The sequence below is a fragment of the Aegilops tauschii genome, chromosome 5 (genome assembly GCF_002575655.3).
Source record: "Aegilops tauschii subsp. strangulata cultivar AL8/78 chromosome 5, Aet v6.0, whole genome shotgun sequence".
Taxonomy (NCBI): Eukaryota; Viridiplantae; Streptophyta; class Magnoliopsida; order Poales; family Poaceae; genus Aegilops; species Aegilops tauschii.
Window position 1 is genome coordinate 349,452,163 of NC_053039.3, and position 22,226 is coordinate 349,474,388.

General features: G+C 48.6%; 1 protein-coding gene across 1 annotated transcript; it reads left to right on the forward strand.

The window, feature by feature from the left end:
* Positions 1 to 20,676: 20,676 nt before the first annotated feature.
* LOC109750639 (uncharacterized) lies at positions 20,677 to 22,058 on the forward strand. Its single transcript, XM_020309602.4, has one exon. The coding sequence runs from the start codon at positions 20,799 to 20,801 to the stop codon at positions 21,777 to 21,779; it is 981 nt and encodes a 326-aa protein (XP_020165191.1). The 5' UTR covers positions 20,677 to 20,798; the 3' UTR covers positions 21,780 to 22,058.
* Positions 22,059 to 22,226: the final 168 nt, after the last annotated feature.

Consider the following 22,226-nt stretch of genomic DNA (forward strand, 5'->3'; position numbering starts at 1 on the left):
TTCTACTACTTTGGATCCATTGCAACGCACGGGCCAGCACATTGGTAGTAGTAGTGTCCATCTCTATCTCTAGAGGCCTTCCCTCGTTCATCCTTTTCTCTCACAAGATAAACTACTCATACAAATGCATCTTGATGTTCCGTGGAACGCACGAGGATGTTTCCTTGGGGGTCTCTCCAGCGCGGCGTGGACGTAGTTGCAAGTTGACGCCCCTTGAGATGCCGACGTTGAGGGGCACTCGGATTTCCTCCGATGAGCAGGTAAGATGAGTTTGATCATGTAGTAAATGCATTCTAAAGACTACTTCCGTGTCCATTTCCTAATTCTCCCCCTGCCCACTATTTCACAGGTTAGGCTCGGTGCGAGTGGAGATTGGCTTGCATATGTACGGGAGGGTACCAACATCAATTTGCACAACATTTACAACGGTGACACCGTTCCTGTAGAACCTTTGTCCAACATTGGGATCAGCCATGCAACGGGCCACCGCATGAATTGGTACGATGGAACCACGGTGAGATTGGATAAGATAGCACGAACCTTGCACATGGCGGTCAAAGGCGGACCATGCTGTCTGCGGCCCATTTGTTGCCGTACGAGTAGGAAGACCCTGTGCTCCTTTCTAACCTCATCTTCGCGGTGACAAACCAGGGGACTTATTTTGTATGGGACACGTCCTACGATATACTCCCTCTCTCCCAGTTTATTTGTTTTGAATCTTTTCGTTTTATAAGTTTCAAATTCAAATTTAGAGCTCCCCATCACATGTTGAGATTACAATGTCCATTAAATCGTTGTGTGCATGTATAGTAAAGAAACAAATCTCGAGTTTGGCACGAGTTCGTGCTGCGGGAGCACCACAAGCCCTGGCGCAGGAGTTACATTTCCCTCTCAGGGCCGTCGGGACTGAGCTTCAGCGCCTTACTACACCTACCTTTGAGTCAATAACATGTGGACCCGATAGGTGACTGGTCCACATGTAATGCTCCCGTAGGCAGAGGAGCAGTGGGGCCAAGAGGGGTGAGCCGCAGGTCGGGGGACGTGTGGCTTCATGGGTTCGAGCGGCGTCGTGGGAATCGCGGCTGGCTGTGGTAGAAACTTGATGCTCGCCGCATTTTAGGTGGCCCACATGTCATGCACACAAAGGCAGAGGGGCGGTGCGGCCGAGAGGGGTGAGGCGCACGTCGGGGGGCATGGTGCCATGGGTTGGAGAGGCATCGTGGGAATCGCGAGATGAAACGTGATGGTCGCCGTAGTTGAACTTCCATGGACAAGTTGTCATGTCTACGGACACATGCACTACATACCGATCACTGGAAGGAGTAACAGAGAAAGCTATATATGCGGATAAATAGTTCCTTATAGTCAAGCGGACCCACGCTACTACTCTGTTCCAAAGACATGCACACCATCGAAATAGTCCATCTATGTCAATATACACCGAGACGGAATAATTTTTTTTACAAGAGAGGAAATAGTTCATCCATCCATAATGCCCTCCTGCTGGTGCAGCCTTTTCTTCTTCTTCTTCTTCTTCTTCTTCTTCTTCTTCTTCTTCTTCTTCTTCTTCTTGTTCTCATTCTCTGTGGGAGACGGCTTCGCAACAAGCTCTTTGGACCTTGCAGCTATCTCGAAACTCACACGGGCATCGAGGGCAGCATATTTTATCCGCTCGTACGTCAAGGGATAATTCTCCCATCCAGACGACCTTAATGCCACCGTCTCGTCGCCCTTCTGAAGATTTGTACCGAGCACAAAATTTGCTATGTCGAATAGGGATGGTGTTTGTTTATCAGAATCTTCTACATGAATTTTGATTCTCGTTTGTAGGTCAGTGATGCTTTTCAAATCAAGGTTGTACGGCTCCAGCTTCTGTTTGTCCCCTTCGATGGCTGCCCCACAGAAGTATACGTCCTCCCGAGACAAGAAATCGTGAAGCTCACCTGGTATGGAGGGCGAGTGTATGATGTGGTACACCAAAACATCATCTTCGAGGCACAGTTGAAGGACGGCGGCGCGCTGGATCTTCCCAGGGGCACGCTCCATGTACTCTGCGTCGAGACCGATGACCCTCGTCTCTACCTTTTCGAGGGAGTTGGATACATTGTTGATCCACTACCGAACAACCCTTGGGTGGACGGTGATGGTGGCAACTATGCGCATCGAGCCTTCAACGAGGACATGTTGGACGCTAAAAACCTGCATCTCGATCTCTTTCGCCATTTGGAACCGCTGGAACGGAGGGCTATGGTTTGGAGAATTAGGATTAGATGGCTAGTCTAACTGAAGTAGTAGATGATTATTTAAAGAGGTTAAAACAATGTGAACGCAGTGGGGTTTGGATGCAAATGAAGACGAAGGGGAGGTGAAGAAGCCGAGGAGAATCGGTTCCCAATGGAGAAGTAAATGGGAGAAGTGGCGTGCAGGCAGTTGATTAGACGGCTAGGTAGACTAAACGAAAAGGCTATGCGGGTAGACTGATGAGTCATACCTGTTCGTGTACGTGCCCATCCTTCCTGATAGGTGGGACCTATGCAAACAGATAAAAAAATGTGTCGTAGTTTTTTTTGAGCGCGTGAGTGGAGACACAACATTCCCTGGTTAAGGAATACTCCCTCCGTTTAGGTGAGTATAAGTCACCTTACGAAAATCAGGTTTTCCCAAAACCTTTAGGTGTGGAGCATTAACTTCCTGCTCGATCCCCTCCCAGCCTCGTTAGCCAGCGTTCTCTTCCTCTGCTGCCATGTTCTACCTTTCCATTTTTCCTCTTCTCAAGTGTGGAACGATCTGCATGCCGTCCTTGATGCACCAGAACGACCACTACATGCATCGCGGCAGGGCGTTGATTGGGCATGCACGAGAATTTGGTTCTGCTCGCAATATGGATGATACCTGAACGATGAAGTGAACAGGCATGCTAGCACGGGAGACCTATTTCCGCTATACAATACTGGAGTACTCATGTTCCTACTAGTAGTAGTAGTAGTACAACTGTGGTACACTTGATGGTCAAAATACTATTCATCCGGTCCTCACAGTGAAGTGACAACACCCTGCGCCTGACACTAGTCCAGGCGGCGTGTTCGGGTTACCAAAGTCAGCCTCACCCTGTGCACTGTGCAGTTTGTCACCGCCGCTGTACAGCACATTGGCGCCTCGCCTCGTCTCCCTCTCCGCTCCCATAGCACCACTCCATCTCCATCTCCTTCTCCGTCTCCGTCTCCGTCTCCATCTCACTGTGCCCCCGTGTACCGTCGCCTCACTCGCCTCCCCCAGTACCACTATTCCCTCGCTAGCCGCTCCAGCACCGACATCCTTCTCCCTCGTAAATCAAGCCCCCTTCCAAACTCCACCATGGCCGAACGCGAACCGCGCAGCATCCATATGAGCCGCGATTGGAGCAATCTCCCTAGTGACATCCTCGACCTCTGTTGTTCGTGTATGGATATGTTGAGCGCCCTGCGGCTGGCTGCATGCTCGAGGGACATGCACACGGCCATCGTCGAAGCGAGGCCTAAGCTTTTCAAGACACCCTGCTTGCTGCTATCTGGTCTTGCGAGATTGGCTCACCATGATACGGAGGCGTGCATGATGCCCCTCGACTTCAATCCGATCTCCATTAGGCGAAACTTCTTTGCAGGTATGTAGTGGGTCGCCGTACATCATTTCCCTCGACATCGATCCGATCACCATCGCCCGAAACTTCTTGGCAGGTATGTACTGGGTCGGCATGAACTCCCACTGGATGGCTGCCTTCAAAGAAGATGGTAAAAAGTTGGTGCTCGTGAACTTCCACACCTCCCATGAGATTATCCTTCCTCCGTTGGATTATATAGAGTATTACCATCGCGGTCCAAGTCATCTAGATTACTACGTCAGTTGGACGGACCTTGTTTTGCAGAAGATTGTAATCTGCCAAGTGCCCACACGACATGCGAATTACGCAGACTTCAAGCTAATTGCCTTGTTCGACCGCAGACTCGCCTATCTTTACGCCGGTGCCTTCTTTAGCTGGAGACAACTCGGCTTGCAGTGGACATCGTCAAAGCTGATACACACTTCTGTGATGCTATTGAACACAATGGCATCATCTACGCGATCGACAAAGCAGATGGCACCATGTATTGCTGGGATGGCGCGTGTAAGTTGTTTCCGTCTCATGTTAATGATGACGCCATGACACTGTTTGAACTTTTTGTGATGATTGGCATATCCCTGTTTGAGCAGAATTTGAGTAGAACCATGGCCATGTATTAGAGACGCCGTAAATCAGCTATATTTGGAATGAGTTAATTCATGCGATTGTGACCATGTCATTACAGCCAATTTGTACCCTGAATAATCAAACGGTTAGGAATATATGGATATTATCCGTATTTTACAGTAATCTATATACTACTACTAAATATGAGTGTGTATCAATGGCCATGTTAGTTTCCTCATTTTCATGATGTAGAAACATGCACCACACTGTTGGTTTTATCTAACCATACATTAGGGAAGTAAATGTGCATATGGAGAACTCTATATTTGGAAGTAGTGAAATCCTACAATGCTTACCATGTGTACATACCTATATTCGCCCTTCAGCAATCAATGGCTAGAATAATATCCTCACAAAATTTTTGCCCACAGAACACGAGTATATAACAATTCATGGTCTGTTAGTTACCTTGAAGAATTTGTTTGTGAGGACAGAACATGATTACTCCCTCCGTTCCCAAATATTTGTCTTTCTAGAGATTTTAACAAGTGACTACATACGGAGCAAAATGAGTGAATCTACACCCTAAAATATGTCTACATACATCCATATGTTGTGTCTATTTGAAATGCCTAGAAAGACAAATATTTGGGAATGGAGAGAGTACATAACATGCATGACATGGTAGTTTCCTGTGAAGGATCGATTGCGAGATAACATGAGTATAACCATGCATGGCACTTCTATATTTTCGAACCCAGTATACATTTCCCTATATTTTCCTCCCAGTTCCAACAGGGACATATCAATGCTGTTTCTTGCATTATCCTACTCATACTCTGAACAATGCTGATCTTACATTAACAATGCCTGTCCTTTTTGATATGATGCAGTGTCCCTACAGTTACTGCCCTTTGTAATCACACCACCTTTGCCAAAAACAGGGAAGCACAATTGGTTCCTCGCTCGATCAGACGACGGCAAAAGACTGATGATCATTCGGACACATGAGCCGGAAAAGTTATATTGCAAAAACCCGACTGTATACAAGCACCGTGTAATACGTGAGTATCCGGACAGTGGCTGTTACGTCTATGAGTAGGATACCAGCTTGTTGGGGCCTTTATGATTTCTTAGTTGGAGGCGGGTAAACAGCCTTGGTTCACACTCTCTGTTTCTCGGACTCAATTATCCGATTAACCAGGAGATCACCGTTGGCAAGGACCTTGATGGCAGAGAGGCTCTGTTTGCTATGGAAAACTGTGTCTACACAGCGAGCCCTAGGAGTTCCGGAGCAAACTCCCCTGATTGTCAACGATACAGCCTGCAGCCAAAAGAAGGTGAGAATGACAAAGGCATCCAGATTAACTTTGATCCTTGGATGTCTCAGTTACGACAGGCAGTGATGTGGTTCAAGCCTTCAGGTTGATAGGTAATTGGGTTGTTGCATCGAAAGGGTGGAGTACTGGTGTCTCCGGATCACTGGTCGCTGAAGCGGGGCTGCAAATTATGATGGTGTTGGATCATCTCTTCGAATGACTTTGTTGTCTTTACTGCTGGTTCTGGATGGGTAGTTCTTTCTTTTGTTATGCATATTCCTTGTCATTTGGTCATCCTCGTCTATGTCACTCTTACTATGTAATAGTTGCTTCTGTTTAGAATGTCATTCTCGTCTGGATCACGAGAGTCTGAGCGCTGCAGATGGGTGCATTTTGGTGGTGTAGCAAGACTTCTTATGAACTATCATGTCTTGTTGTTTATGTCAGTAGTAGTCACTAGTCAGTGTTTGAATGTTGTATATATCGTTGTTTAGAACTGTTTATTGTCTCGAACTACTGGTGGGCTAAATGAGGGCATCACCATTCTCCAGTGTTCAGAGTATATCTCCTTTTTTCAAGTTATATAATTTGAGCTCAGTGTCTTTTCGATGATGTACACTTGTTTGGGCCAGTGAGGTGTCGTTGAATATGGGCCGAGTATTAACGCAATGCCAAACAGGTCAATTATGACTCTCAGGCCGGGCTCTCAAAAGATCCTGGAAAAAAAGGCCGGGCTCTCCAAAAAAGAAAGAATAAGGACTCTTAGGCCGACATGTGGGCGCCACCGGTGTTTTCGTGCGCTTGCGCGCCGAGAGCATATTGGCGCGTGCTCGAAATTCATGCTACCTTTTCATCCCCAGTCTCCCGCCCCTCCCCCACCTCTGGAATCTCGATTCCTACTCCAGTTCCCCCAAATCCCCCTCCTGTACTCCCTGTACTCAAGCGCACTATCATGTCGCCGGTCAACGCGGATCTCCGAGCCGGAGATCCTGAGGTCCGTCCTGCCTTCGGTCGCTGCGTGCTGTCGCTCAACAGTGGCATGGCGGCGCTTGACGACCAGTTTGTCGGCAAAGTGCTGATGGTAACCATCAACGGCGACCGGCCTCCCGTCTCGCCGGACGACCTTGTCAAAGCTCTTGGCATTGCGCATGGCATCCAAATAAGTGACTTGCTCGTTGAAGTCTGTCCGCCACCGGCTGATTTCTTCGTCAGGTTCCGGACAACTTTCGACTGCAGTCGTGTGTTCGAATCTTCCCGGCGTTTGTTCTGCGATGGCGCGCTGGTGAGCTTTGATCGGTGGCACCCAGGATGGGGTTCGGTGCCCTCTGAGCTTGAGTTTTTAACAAAGCTTACCTTCCACGGCATGCCTCGACGTGCTTGGAACAGCGAGTCCATGAACGAGCTTATCAATGACCTTGGAGGTGAGCTCGTAAGTATGTTTGTTCCTCCAGACAGCTGGGCTCTGACGGTTATGGCATGGATGAAGAAGCCATCCACCATACCGAAGGTGATTGGTGTTGAGATACCGGTGCAGGAACCGGGGTTGTACTATTCGTCGCCACCAAGGCCGCCGCGGACCACGTTAGGGATGTACCTGTATCGAGTGTTCGTGCATGTCGAAGAAGTGGTCAATCCATCAATCGAAGTCCTGCCGCCGCCGCTGGTGCCAGGGTCCGTCGACGACGTCCATTACAGGAGTCAACGTCAGACTTTCCCCATGTTGCTCGGAACGATGGATGGCATAGGGCCTACTCCATCGCGCGGCGGAGGCCACTGCTTCTTTGGGAGAAGAGGCAGGGCTGGCTGCCTGGATGTGCTCTAATTTGAGGTAACAACTGAATCTTGTCAGATACTAGTTAAATCCGAGCTATGGGTGTGAAGCACTGATATGCCAGTACATTTGATTGTGAGCTGTTCTAATTTTGTACCTGGAATTTTTTTAGAAAGGGTTGTACGTCAACTTAATGTGCTAGCAGAACTTATTGTGTTGTCTGTCTGTTTTCTTTGCACAACATTCAAGATATTTCCCCGTCATTGATAAAGACGATGAACTGTTATATACGACTTCGTTGGTATCAACATAGCCCTTCCCGTAGCGATCCACTGCTTCCATCCTGATTGTGTCGCTTGCGTGAAATTTTTGTATGCAAGTTCAGTGTGCTATAATGTTCTATATGATTGTGTCAACTATATAAGTTTTTACTGAGCATCAGAAATGCATATGGCTGAAAGATGTATTTACGAGCATCGACCGATGGGTCTCTCTCTATCTCTCCCTCTCTCTCTCTCCCACACACACACACACACATGCACACACGCTCGCACACGCATAAGTGGGACCCGTTGAATTATTTATTTGCTCGTGACAGCTTTTAATTAGGTTCCACTGTAATCTAACTTTTTTCTTAAGTTATTAATTAAGATCAGTGACTTCAAAAAGTTGTACAGAAGCCTTGTTTGGGCCTTTCCTGCGTCGTTGAATGTGGGTTGAGTAACCATGTTAGGTTGTACTGTACTACACAGGCCTTTTTTTTCAATATCAGCAATGCAACTGGGCCGACAGTTGTGCATAATATCCGGGTCAACTTGTTATTCTCTGCCCCGCTGGGCTGCAAACTTTCCTAGGAGGTATGCATTAGGCTTAACAAGAAAATGGACTTTAAGAAATAATAAATGGGATGTAATTATAATAACTAGACAGTTACTATGCACCAAACACGTAATTAGTTTGAAAGATATATTATTTTTGGAATTTGAAAATTTTAATTTCATTACTTGTTGCGCGCGCAATATTTCGTTGGATTTTAATGTAATACAACTTTATTTTGAAATTATATTTAACCTGACTAGAAATTTCGGATAAAAATATTTCGGATCCCATCAAAATGTGGGAATTTTTTTTGAATTCTGTTTTGAGCGGTTGTTTGAAATTGTTAATCGTTGTCCTAGCTAGAAGTTGGGCTGTACTTTTAACAAACTGTAAATGGGCTGTAGTAAATTCCATTAAAATTAAAAAATGGGTTGTACATTCTTACAAATCGCAAATGGGCTATATGTTCTCTGCCAAATCCGAGCTATGGGCCTACTAAGTTGACGCGTACCAAGGGCTTTGTCAACTTAGTCAATATAAACGATTCTAGCTGCAGTGATCGTACGATGTCCATCCAACGGCCGTAGTGCTTCTTCAACCTCTGGTCTTCTTGCTCCAGCCGCCCAAAGCAGCGCCGGTTGTGTCGCGTGCTCCTGCCTCCCGTGGCCGGCTGTGATGCCGCGGAGGCCTCACCGCCCCGTACTACTCCCACCGCTGGCCAGGCCATCCCTCTACTCACCCACACCCCCTGTTATTCTGCGGCGACGGCAGCCTCACACCGCAGCCGAACCAGCGAACCCTCGTACTCCTCTCCGCGCGGGCTTCCACTGCTGCGTCTTCCCCGGCTCCGCGTCGTCCCCTTCCTAGGCCTCGCCATCGTCCAGACCACCGCCCTGGTGCTCTCAGCGCGGCGTGGTCAACGTGGTCAACGACCGACTTCCATCGGAAGAGTACTGTACGTGGAGAGGCTGACAGCTGGGTCCAGGCGGCCGCAAGGAAGTGCCTCCTTATTACGCGCAAAATAATTATTTCTCCACCTGACAGCAGGGACCCACCGGAAGGGCCACCTTATTTCGCGAAAAAAACGTTTCCCCCCTGACTGCTGGGACCCACCGGACGGGCCAGCGTATTTCGCGAAAAAAACATCCCCCCCCCCCCGCTGTCAGCTCGGACCCACCGGAAGTGCCTCCTTATTACGCACAAAAAATGAATACTCCCCCTGCTAGCTGGGACCCACCATGGTGGGAGGCTGACTTGTGGGCCTACTAAGTTCACTGGGACGGGGGCCTTTGTCAACTTTAGTCAATATGAACGATTCTAGCTCCAGTGACCGTACGATGTCCATCCAACGGCCGTAGTGCTTCTTCAACCTCTTGTCTTCTTGCTCCAGCCGCCCAAAGCAGCGCCGGTCGTGCCGCATGCTCCTGCCTCCCATGGCCGGCTGTGCTGCCGCGGAGGCCTCACCGCCCCCTACTATTCCCACCGCTGGCCAGGCCCTGCGGCGACGGCAGCCTCACACCGCAGCCGAACCAGTGAACCCTCGTACTCCTCTCCGCGCGGGCTTCCACTGCCGCGTCTTCCCCGGCTCCCCGTCGTCCCCTTCCTAGGCCTCGCCGTCGTCCACCGCCCTGGTGCTCTCGGCGCGGCGTGGTCAACGTGGTCAAGGAACGACTTCCATCGGACGTGGACTGTACGTGGAGAGGCTGACAGCTGGGTCCACGGCCGCAGCAAGGAAGTGCCTCCTTATTACGCGGAAAATAATGATTCCTCCATCTGACAGCGGGGACCCACCGGACGGGCCACCGTATTTCGTGAAAAAAATGTTTCCCCCTGACTGCGGGGACCCACCAGCTATATCTTCGCACGCAAGGAAGTGCATCCGGGCAAAAAAACGATTCGCCTCCCTGACTGCTGGGACCCACCAGCTACATCTTCGCAGGCAAAGAAGTGCCTGACAGTCGGGACCCACCTGGTCGAAGCATACGTAGCATTGTCATTCTGGTCGCGAACGTGTACGTACATACTGGTCGATGTAGAGGCGCGCACGTGTCGTAGTAGAGGCGCGCACGTAGCATGTACACGTACGTACAGCGGCCAGTGTGCAAGAAAGAAAATACGACCACGTACGTACATACGGGCAGGGTCTCGAACGCCTACTCACGCATACGTACGGCCAGGGCTCGTGTACATGGCTGGGTCAGAACGGAGAAACAGCGTCGTCGTCGTGTTCATGGGGAGCCAACCGGTTGGGTTGGAACGGAATGCGTCGTCGTGTTCATCGGGAGGGCTTGGACGGAACAGCCGATGGAAACGAGGCCTGGCGTACCGCAGAACAGAGGAAACGGCCTTGTGTTCGACCGGCCACGTTTGAAACGGGATCATGTTCATTGGGAGGGGTCTGGCGTACCGCAAAACGGAGGAAACGGACCTCCTACGATCGAAACGGGGGTCCTGTTGATCGGGAGGGGTGTGGCGTACCGCAAAACGGAGGAAACGGACTTGTGTTGGAGTGCTACGGTCGAAACGGGGGTCCTGTTCATCGGGAGGGGTGTGGCGTACCGCAAAACGGGACTCCACGGGACACTGTTCATCTCCACCGTCAACCCCCTCCAGCCTCCACGGGCTACTGTTCATCCACCGTCGACCTCCTCCAGCCTCCACCACGCGCTACTCCACTGGCTACTGTTCAACCAGCCCTCTCCACGGGCTCCTGTTCAACCACCCCTCCACGGGCTACTGTTCATCCAGCCCTTCACCGTTTACTGTTCATTCTGCCCTCCACGGGGTGGTCCTGTTCATCCTGCCCTCCACGGGGTCCTGTTCATCCAGCCCCAACCGGCTCGATCGATCAGGGTCCTGTTCATCCAAAGGCAACATCACGGGGTCCTGTTCATCCACCCCCACCGGGAACTGTTCATCCAACCCCCCCCCCCCCAGCAACGCTCACTGTTCATCCAGAGGCAGCATCGATCGGCTTCAGTTAACAGCAGTAGCGAAGGAATCGCTCGATCGGGTTCAGTTAACAGCCATCGATCGATCGATCGGGTTCAGTAACGCGTAGCCTGCAGTGCAATCGCTTGGATTCAGTTAGAGCCCAACGCCTCGCTCGGGTTCAGTTAGAGCCAACGTCTCGCACACACGCGCGTACGTGTACGAGAGAAACGCGCATCGCTCGGCCCCCGACCTCCCACCGTAACCGGGAACTCCCCAAAATTTTCCTCGCCCTCGCTTCTACCACGGTTTTTTCCGTCATGGACGGCCCAAAGAATGTCATGCAGCTGCGTCTTCGGCCCGCCCAGGACGAAAAGCCCATTTTCTGTCATGATTTTTTGTCATAGAAGTAGGAGCCCACCACATCTATGATGATACCGGGTTTTGTCACAATTATCGTCATAGAAGTGTCATATGTATGACAGAAAAAAATTTCGTTCGGCCCAAAATGTCACCGATGTGTCTTTTTTTGTAGTGAAGAAAGCAAGCAACTGTTTCTAGGTCAAGTACAGAAGCTGAATACAAGGCTTTAGCAAATGCTACAGCTGAAGTAATGTGGATACAAACATTACTCTATGAGCTTGGAATTAAGGCTCCACATGCTGCGAGGTTATGGTGTGACAATATTGGTGCAACCGATCTCTCAGCAAATCCGGTCTTTCATGCACACACAAAAGACATTGAGATTGATTTTCATTCTGTCAGAGAAAGAGTAGCTCGAAAGCTACTGGATATTCGGTTTATACTTACTGGAGGTCAACTTGCCGATGGGTTTACAAAACCTCTCACCATGAGAAGGTTGGACGAGTTCAAGTACAATCTTAACCTTAGCAAAGTTTCATAAGGTTCAGATTGAGGGGGAGTGTTAGAATAGTTGGTTAGAGATAGAGTTGTATAGCGATAGATATCTGTTTAAACTTGTACCCTTCTCTATCTCTTCTTCTGCTATCTCCCTTCTCCTGATTCTCCTGTAACGATCATTCTCAGTAACGATCTCTCGATCTCGTCTTGTAAGCCATGGCATCCTTTCTATATATACAAGTGCGGCCCGAGACAAAGGGTTCAACGCTTCCTATATCGTTTTACATGTGGATGAGAAAATTATTGTCTCATACAGCGCAAAAAAAATATTGTCTCATATACTCACCAACACTGTACCGAGCGGACGAGCTGGCCCCTCGAACAGAAGCTGAGCCTGATCTAGACGCAGCGGTCGAGCCCGCTCCAGCCACGGAGCCGGAACCAGATCCTGACCCGGACGCTGGCACCCGTCCTCCCACTCCAAGGCCGGCGCCCAGGTGAATGTCGAGGCCCATCCTGGCCAGGCGGCGGCTCTCCACCATGCCGCACCCGAACGCCAGCAGCACCAAGGCGGCAGCGACGGCCACGCTCCGCCGGCAGCTTGTCATCCTCATCTTGCACGGCACCACAGACACACACCCCCAAGCTCGAACGCCTAGCTGGTAATGGCTGCTCACCACCGTCGCCCTGTGTCTCTCGGCTGGTTGCCTTGGGAGATGAAGAAAGTCGACGCGGCCAGTTGTATAGGGCAAACCGAGTGCGCGATGCAAGAGGATCTGTATCCATTCTGATGAGGTTCGTTGGACGAGGCGGTAATAATGCTGCGGCTCATACATGCGCGCATGCAGTGAGACACGCTCTATCCTAAGATGTATGTACCTCATGTAACTTTTGATGGCAGGAGGATTGGATGCCATGTCGTCTTAGCACTTGCAGTGGGCGTGCGGACGCGGTCGACCGGGCAAGCAGTGGTGGTGCGGCAAAGGTACGTACTCTACGTGACCTGATAAGCAGTGGCGGAGCTTCACTAGGGCCAAGGGGGCCTATGCCTCCCCCCCCCCCCCCCCCCCCCCCCCACCCCACCCTAGAGAAAGTATATGAAACCCATACGACATGTGCGAGGAAGGTAGGGTCGTGAAGTTGGAGGTTACCGCAGCAGCTCTGAATGGCGACGGCGATGGCAGTCACTAGGCCTCGGAGATGGTACGCCGTGATGGCACCTGAGGCTTGGGCCACGGCCGTAAAGAACCATGAGCATCGCGTTCCTGGGTCCGCCCCCGCGATGGTGGCCACAAGGGCAGCTCCTGATTGGGCACTAGCAGAAAGAAGCAACAAGATGACGTGCGACAACATGATATCGACTGTGCCCTCAGTCATTCGGCACTGCGCCCCTAGCGATTCCAACTCCGGCTGGAGCATGAAGAGCCAGAGTGAAAACACGGCCGTCACCATGGCGATGGTTGTCGCCGCCAAGCCAAAACACAGAAGGATGCCAGCAACGATCCTTAGGTGGGATCTTGCGTGGGTGTCGATTGTCGGAGCTCCTCCAGCAGCATGGCCCCCGGCGGCGGTACCTCCAGCAGCGTGGCCACCGTCAGCGGCACCTTCGGCAGCACCAAGGGGGGCTATGGCCCCTACCCTAGAGAAAGTATATGAAATATTATTAATTGGTAAGCCAAATTTTTAAAAAATTGTCATAGTTTAAGCAGAATATGCCTTTTTGGCCCCCATAACTCTGCTTTGCCCCCTCAACAATCTCTGTCAAGCTCCGCCACTGCTGATAAGGGTTAGTGGGGGAGTGATTGCATGCATGTGATGTGACTACTGAGCATCGAGAATTGTATGCCGTGGAGTAATGCTACACCTACTTGAACAGTTTTGAGTAACTTATGTAATGACTTGCGTGGCATTTTTCTGTTGGTTGAAATTAGGGGAGGGGCCCACCCACTTGAATTGAGGGGATGGAGAGGTTTGCTAGGAAGGAAGGTTACGTGAAGGGAGCACGTAGGATTACCTAGGTCTAGCATTTTTGGTATGCCGTGTTAGGGCATTTTCAATGCTGAGCGCTTATGCAGGCGCTTATCGTGTGGAAAAAAATATCCAAGGACGTTAGCGCTCGCTCCTCCAACGCTGGCGCTAATAACGGGCTCTTGAATAACAGATTAGAAAGAAAGGCCCAGTTCTCTCGTACGTTAAAAAATGAGCAAGCGCTCGGTGCCTTCCTTTGCACCGATGCCAGACGAGGCGCTGGGATTCGACAACGTAACCTCCGATCTGCCGGGATTAAATTCCTAGCGCCCCCTCTTAGCATCTCCCGTTGGAGATGCCCTTATCTTTGCGTTCGCCTGCACGCTAGCTGCCCTACGTGTTCTTCGACTCGCTCGAGTCAAGGCCACGTCTCTGGTTTGCCAAGCGCATCTCTTTTCTCCTGCACACACACACACCCAAAAGCCTTCTATTTTCGTCAGCGCCGCCGTTGGTCCGCCCCATCTTAGATGGCCTCTAGGCCATGGACGTGCGGAGCATCTCGGCCTCCCGCCGGCGGGAGGGACCACGTTCTCGTTCTTGTTAAATTCAGCGTCTTGGTTGGGACTATGACGGTGGCGATGTCCCTTAGTAGGAATAATGTCTCCCACGTTTTATCCCCATCCCGATGGTGAATCTAGCATCGTCAGAGGGCGTATGCAGTTGTGTCTCCGTCGGATCTCATGGGATTCGGTCAGTGCTGGTCTTCGATGGATTTGTTTGGATCTGGTCTTTGTTCATCTTCGTTTGGGTGTTTATAGGTTTGATCCTTCTGATCTACGACTTCTTACATCGGTGATGGTTGCTGCTCTGGTGCGCTGATCCTATAGGGTCTTAGCATGACGACTTTTCAATTGTCTACTACAATAAGGTTTGCCTGGCTCTGGTAAGGGAGGGACGATGATAGTGACGAGCCTTCGACTCGCTTCTGCGCTTGTAGTCGTTGCTAGATGGTCCATAGATATGGTTGTAATTTTTATTACCTTAATTGTTTATTGTACTACCATAATTGAAAATGAATAGATTAGAAGTTTCTAGAAAAAATAAAGAACTGTATGCCGTGTTAGCTTTTCCACTGCTAGCAAGATGATATGTCACGAAAACCATCTCACTGCTCCTGTCCACTGCAATGCGAAAATTTACAAACTACTCCCTCCGTTTTCAAATATAAGTCTTTTAACAGATTCCAACAAATGATTACATACGGAGCAAAATAAGCAAATCTACACTCTAAAATATGTTTACATACACCTATATATTCTAGTTCATTTAAAATGTCTAGAAAGACTTATATTTAAAAACGGAGGGAGTACCACAATAAGCATTTACTACGTAGAATTGTTGTACTTCTCAGGCTGATTTGTATCCATGAATTAGAATAACAGCCAACATGCACGCGGAAGTAGCTTGTGTACGGACGAGTGGTGTTGCAATATCCATGGATAGGCTTGGTAGTCATTGTGGCGGGGACCTCGCCGAACCTCATTAACAAATTCTCGTGTCATCATGTTGTGATGTCTGCGATGGCCTTGCCGGAGGCCAGGACAGCACCAAACCCATTGTAAAGGTAGGAAGCATCCTTGTCGGCTCCATCCGCAGCAGCAGCAGGGAGGAGCAGATTGTCCCTGCCCACCATCACCGTTTCTCGGATGCGCATCTGATGTACTCCCTCCGGTCCTTTTTAATTCACATATAAGATTTATCTGAAGTCAAACCTCGTAAACTTTGATCAAATTTATAGAAAAAAATATCAACATTCAGAATGTGGAATCAACAACATTAGATGCGTCATGACTTTAATTTTCATATTGTATAAATTTAGCATTGTACTAGTTGTTAATATTTTTTCATATAAATATGGTCAAACTTTATGAAGTTTGACTTCAGACAATTCTTATATGCACAGTAAAAAAGACCAGATGGAGTAATTAATTGTTCATCTAAATAATTATTCCCAATGAAACATCCAAAGGGGACTTAGCAGATTGACGTAATTAAAATGTTCGTGCTCTCCCCTGTCCACTCGTATCGCAGTCGAGGTGTGGGCGGACGGTGGATGCTCGCTATATATGGGCCGGGATGTACTATTTGGAAACATGCGCTTCAACTTAGTTGAGATAAGCGTACGCGCATGATATGCTGGTCTTTAGCGAGTGACCGAGTGGTACTCCACTAGTGTGGATATGAAAGGAAAGCTATAGCCTATAGTGGACTCGAATTCGCTTGGCTTCGACACGTGCATGCATGCGCACGCAGAGTAATGGTCGATGAAGCTTTTCCTTTGCACTCCGAAATAATCATGCTCTGGGCTGCTCAAAATGTTGATGACCAGGTGGTAGATCTAGCATATTCGATTTCAAATTTAATTACGCACACATGATTTTATTAGCATTTTCACTTATATTTCATGTGTGTTTCCATAACATATCAACATCAGTTTTCATGCAAGTCAAACTAATGTATGTTGGATCGAGATTATAGAATAAAAATATTATGAAAATATAATATTTTTCATGACGGATCAAATATGCACATTTGGTACTGTAGATATTGATATTTTTCCCCAAAAAAAGCTTGGTTAAACATGCACATGTTTGGCTTTTGAAAATATTTTGAAATGGAAGAAGTATTTCCTATTCATTTGGTGAACTTTTTTTCCTCGCAGAAATCATATAGGAAATCTAGAAATTGTTGTGGTTACCACGCTATCATTACTCTTTGCTCGCCCCGTAGCTGCCATGCATGCTTGATTTCCTTAGATCCGCCGCATGAATGATGATCAATTGATCATGTGAAATGGAATCGACCGAGGCATTCACGTCGACGGACAAGTACATCCGCTCTGCACGTATTACTGTAGTAGCATACAGTACTGTGCACTCGCATCTATGGTTGACATCGTTCAGCTAGTCACCACCACTCAGCCACAACTTATTTCTCGCCGCTAAATAGGCGCTGACCACTTTCTTGGCGAGCGCATGCGGCACGCAGCTGCATGCCACGGCGCCCACGGCCACGAGCGCCAACTTTTCCGGCGCACCCAGACGCGCCCATCGGCATCGACGGTCTCACGATTTTCTCGACCCCGGGACGTGTCGCGCAGCCGCAGCTGCGGTACGCCAACGATCGAATAGCTCACCGGCAGCAACTAAACCCGGCCGCCCACTACACACGCCGTCCGGGAGCACGATCGCCTGCGCGCCGTGCTGCGCGTTGAATTCTCACCGATTCTCATGGAAAAAGGCACGGCTCCCTGGCCACACATGCGCGGAGGCTAATCTGGAGCATACACGCGGATGATTCAACCACACCACTTCGCCACCATGCACTTTATCGGTCGACCGGTAGCACAAGGGCACAGCCTCTCGCTCTCGTCGACCTATAAATTCCCACAAGGTCTGTCGAACTCGCATCGATCATCACTAGTTCACAATCACCGCGACTCACTCACTCGTTCACTGTTGAGATAGAGACAAGAGAGGGCAGTGGGCACAATGGTCTGCATTAAGGCCATTGCTTTTGTAGCTGTACTTGTCGCTGGTGCATCGCTTGCCCCGGTGGGCGAGAGCCGCTATGCTCGGAAGGACCTTGGTCTCAACCTCGGCCTTGGCGGGCTTGGAATCGGTATCGGCTTGGGTGCTGGTGTGGGCGCAGGTCGTTCCGGCTCCAGTTCAGGCTCGGGCTCGGGATCCGGTTCCGGATCAGGGTCGGGTTCTGGTTCTGGGTCTGGTTCGGGGTCGGGCTCAGGATCGGGGTCAGGTGGTCTAGGTCTTGGACTTGGTGTTGGAGTTGGTATTGGTGGTGGTGGTGGTTCTAGTTCCGGTTCTGGATCGGGTTCGGCATCTGTCTCTCGTTCTGGATCAATTCCAGGCATAGGATCTGGTTCTGGATCGGCATCGGCTTCTGGGTCAGGCTCAGCCTCGGGAGGGGGTGGGCTTGGGCTTGGGGCTGGACTCGGTATTGGATTAGGTGGTGCTACTGGTGGCTCTAGCTCGAGTTCAGGGTCAGGCTCAGCTTCGGCTTCAGGCTCTGGGTCGGGAAGCGGCTCAAGGGATGGATCAGGTGCTAGCTCTAGTGCAGGATCCGAGGCAGGATCAAGTGCGGGGTCCAGTGCCGGATCAAGTGCGGGGTCCAGTGCAGGCTCTAGTGCCGGATCAAGTGCAGGGTCCAGTGCAGGCTCTAGTGCCGGATCAAGTGCAGGGTCAAGTGCAGGTTCAAGTGCAAGCTCTAGTGCCAGATCAGAGGCAGGTTCCGAAGCCAGAAGAGTGCAAGGCCACCATTGACGCGAGATAGGATGAAGACATGATTCTCTAAATACTATGTTAATTCTACAGCAAGGCCATACATATATAGTAATGATTTCGACCATGGTGAAGGAAATGATATTTGATGTATTTAATTTTGATAAAGATTAAACAATTTGGTTATATGAAAACTCGTGTATGCTTTGAATAAAGGATCCTGGATGAATCTCAAATGCATGTTGTTCTTCAATTTTGAAATTATATTCTAATGCTTGGGCTCTTGAGTAATTATGTTCGAGGCATGATCTACTAACATTAACTTGAACACCAGAGTTGTATCCTTATGTAGCTAGCCAGGCATCAATATATACTATTGAGACTTCACTCTTTGTTAAACCAATACTCTACCATGGGCTCTCACCTAGTTGCAATGGCATCAAGATTATGATCGATATTGCCACCAAGTATTACGGAGTATGTATAAATCTACTTGGAACACATATATATGTTTCTGGTGAATCATATTCAACTTTAGAATGTCCTATTAAATTATGTAGTATGGTAAAGCTAGGAAAATACATAAGGTCCAACTTGATGCTAGATACATCCATTTGAGGGACAAATTTTTTCGGATGGAGGGAGTATTAGCTAACACACAAATAACTGTTGATAGCTTACATGCACATTTTTTTAGATAATAGGCAACATATCCTTCGTATGAAAATATAAGGCCTAGAAGTTTTGTCCGAAGTCGAAGCTCTCCAAGTTTATAGGAAATCAATTCGTAAAAAGAAGTTTATACGAAATCAACATCTACAATAACAAACCAACATCAAAAAATCTATAGTGAAATATGTTTTTATAGTGTATTTATTGATATCGTATATATAGATGTAATTTTTTCTGTATAAATTTGGACAACCTTCAGAAACTTTGACCTGGCAAACCTTATAGGACATACTTCCTCTGTATCAAAATGTAAGACGTTTTTTTACACTATTATACGAAGGGAGTATATTTTGAAACATACGGGGCGTATTTCTGCATCAAGCTAAAACAAATTATGTTTGAGTTCTACAACAATTAGTTACCAATGCTTATCATCAGCTCCTAGGGGACTAAGGGCGCACATGCTTTGGTGTTTACACACATGAAATACTTGGTTGATTCGGCATTTCAGTGACGAGGTATAATTGGTGAAGTTTTTTTGTTATGAACTAAGATGATACCCCGTAAGTTGTTGCGTGAATTTTTTGCAATAAATTCGGTTGTATGAAACATGCATATTTGAGGTAATATGAGAACTAGAACTGAAAATAAATGTGACTTATTGTGTTTGATTAATGTATAGTTGTTAAATATAAATGACATAATAGAATGAAAGTTCTCATGCATGTTTACATGTTGAGGTGGATCTTTTTTTCATGTATGTTGCATGATGAGGTGGTATTGCTTGTATGCTGAGAGAAATATGTTACTGAGGACTAGTTATTTAGATATACTCCATCTATACACTAATGTAAGATGTTTTTACAATTCAAATTAAACTGCAAAATCATTTTATATTAGTGTATAGAGGTAGTAAAAGATAATGACAAGACCGCACCCGAAACACTTAGTGTTACTATTTTATTTTATGTTCACTTAGTCAACGGTATATATTTATCTCACAATTAAGCTCACATGCAGAGAGTTTTTTTTTCGGTGACCCATGTAGAGAGAGCTGATGGAGATTATCTATAAATTAAGACCAAGACAGCCAACCTACCGATAGTTTTTTTAAAGTACAAGTTTTATTCAGATATGACTAGCACGTAATTTTAAATCGAAAAATTAGAAGCCTCCTTCCGTGCCAGCCAATGAGTGTGGCATATCTCATTGTGAAGCCGAACCATCAAGTCATTATCGCCAGCAAATGATTCGTGCTCAACCCATACTGTAAACCTCTCACTACTCCGGCCGGCTATGATAGTTTAATAATGGAATAATCACATCCAAGGAGCAAAAATTGAAGATTTAGGTCAACCATTAGCGGTCGACAATATGGATATCCAAAGATGAAAAGGAGTAGCACTAGCAAGCTAGCTAGCTGGATGATAAGACTCTCATCGCATCCACCACTAGCCACAACCATCATGCATCCAGCTAAAACGATAAAACGGCAGAGCTAGCTTCTGGAATCTCCCATTGATCAACAAAAAAGCTGCTCCATTATACCAAATCTCCGGGGGGTCACGTCAGCTTCACACACGCAGTGCAGCAACCATATTCCTCTCACACCATGCATGCAGTGGCGCACTTGAAACGTGTCACCCCGACGCGCTACGAGGCCTCACATCTCCGTTCCCTTTGCACCGCCGGCCACACACTATGCGCCACTACCCGAGCGAATTCGGCCGCGCAGTAGCCACAGCCACAAGTTCTTTCCACCAAGGAAGAAGACGCAAGCCAAACCATATTTCTGAAAGCCCACTTCTGGGCCCTATAAATAGCACGGCATTGCTCCTAGTGTTTGCATACCAAGGACAAGGAGTTGCAAAGCCTTAGGCAAGAAAGCAAGCCAGCAGTCTATACATATTTGAGTCACATAGAAGCAAGACCTGGTTCTTAGAGGTTCCGCGACAATGCGACAAATGACGACCATTTCGGTTGGCATTGTTGTGCTTGCCACACTTGTTTTGGCATCCGAGGGTCGCATTGCCCGGAAGGACTTAGGCCTAAACCTTGGTGGTGTAGGCTTGGGGACCGATACAGGTGTCAATATAGGGGGTAACATTGGCATAGGTGGTGCCGGCTCTGCATCGGGGTCTGGTTCTGCGTCTGGATCAGGGTCGGGATCAGCCTCTGGTTCGGGGTCTGGCTCGGGGTCTGGTTCGGGCGCTGCATCATCAGCAGGTTCGGGTGCAGTTTCTGGTGGGGGGTCTTATGCTGGGTCTGGTGCAGGCTCAGGCTCAGGTGGAGCCTCTGGCTCTAGTGCCGGCTCAGGCTCAGGTGGAGCCTCTGGTTCTGGTGCGGGTTCAAGCTCGGGTGGAGCTTCTGGCTCTGGCGCTGGTTCAGGTGCAGGCTCAGGTGGAGCCTCTGGCTCTGGTGCTGGTTCAGGCTCAGGTGGAGCCTATGGTGGAGCTTCTGGCTCTGGTGTCGGTTCAGGCTCAGGTGGAGGCTCTGGTTCAGGTGCTGGTTCGGGATCCGGTTATGGTCAGGGGCAGGGAAAAGGCGAAGGCCAGGGCCAAGGGTCTGGATATGGCCAGGGTTCCGGCTCGGGCCATGGACAAGGTTCGGGCTCTGGTTCGGGTTATGGTGAGGGACATGGTGAAGGTTATGGACAAGGACATGGTGCGGGATCTGGATATGGTGAGGGCCATGGCGAAGGTTATGCTCAAGGTAGTGGTGTCGGGCAAGGATCCGGATACGGTGAGGGCCATGGCGAAGGTTATGGTCAAGGAAGTGGGGTCGGGCAAGGATCTGGATATGGCGAAGGTCATGGCCAAGGCTCTGGTTCAGGCTCTGGCTATGGTGAAGGCTCTGGTAGTGGTTATGGAAATGGGGCGGGCTCGGGCTACGCTGAAGGTCATGGATATGGGTATGGATCTGGACATGGCAAATGATTAAGACGTGGACTACTGCAGTATTAATAATGTGTGGTTGTCTCAAGCTTCATGTTTACACTTGGACATCATCTATGTGTGTGTGGCTTCGATTCTAAGGGGCTGAGTCTAACTAAATTGGTGGAGGGTCAAATGTATAATCCTACCATCTAGGTTCAAGTCTTTGACTCGAACTTTAGAGTGTATGTTCCACCCGCCATATTAATAGTACACGTAGGTTCTCCTATATGTGCTATAATATACACTTATTTATTAATAAATTCCATGTTGAGTGAATAATTTTCCGTGTGAAACATGAGTACAACGCCACATGCATGCATGAGATGTTTGTACAATGCACTGACGCGAACAATAACCGTAAGTATGACCCACTAATGTGAACAATACTTTAAGTAGTATACACACTAACGCGAACAAGGATCCTGGATGTCGCATCACATGCAGCAA

Excerpts from the sequence above, each read along its gene's own strand:
- LOC109750639 (XM_020309602.4), top strand. The coding sequence starts at position 20,799 with ATGCGACAAATGACGACCATTTCGGTTGGCATTGTTGTGCTTGCCACA.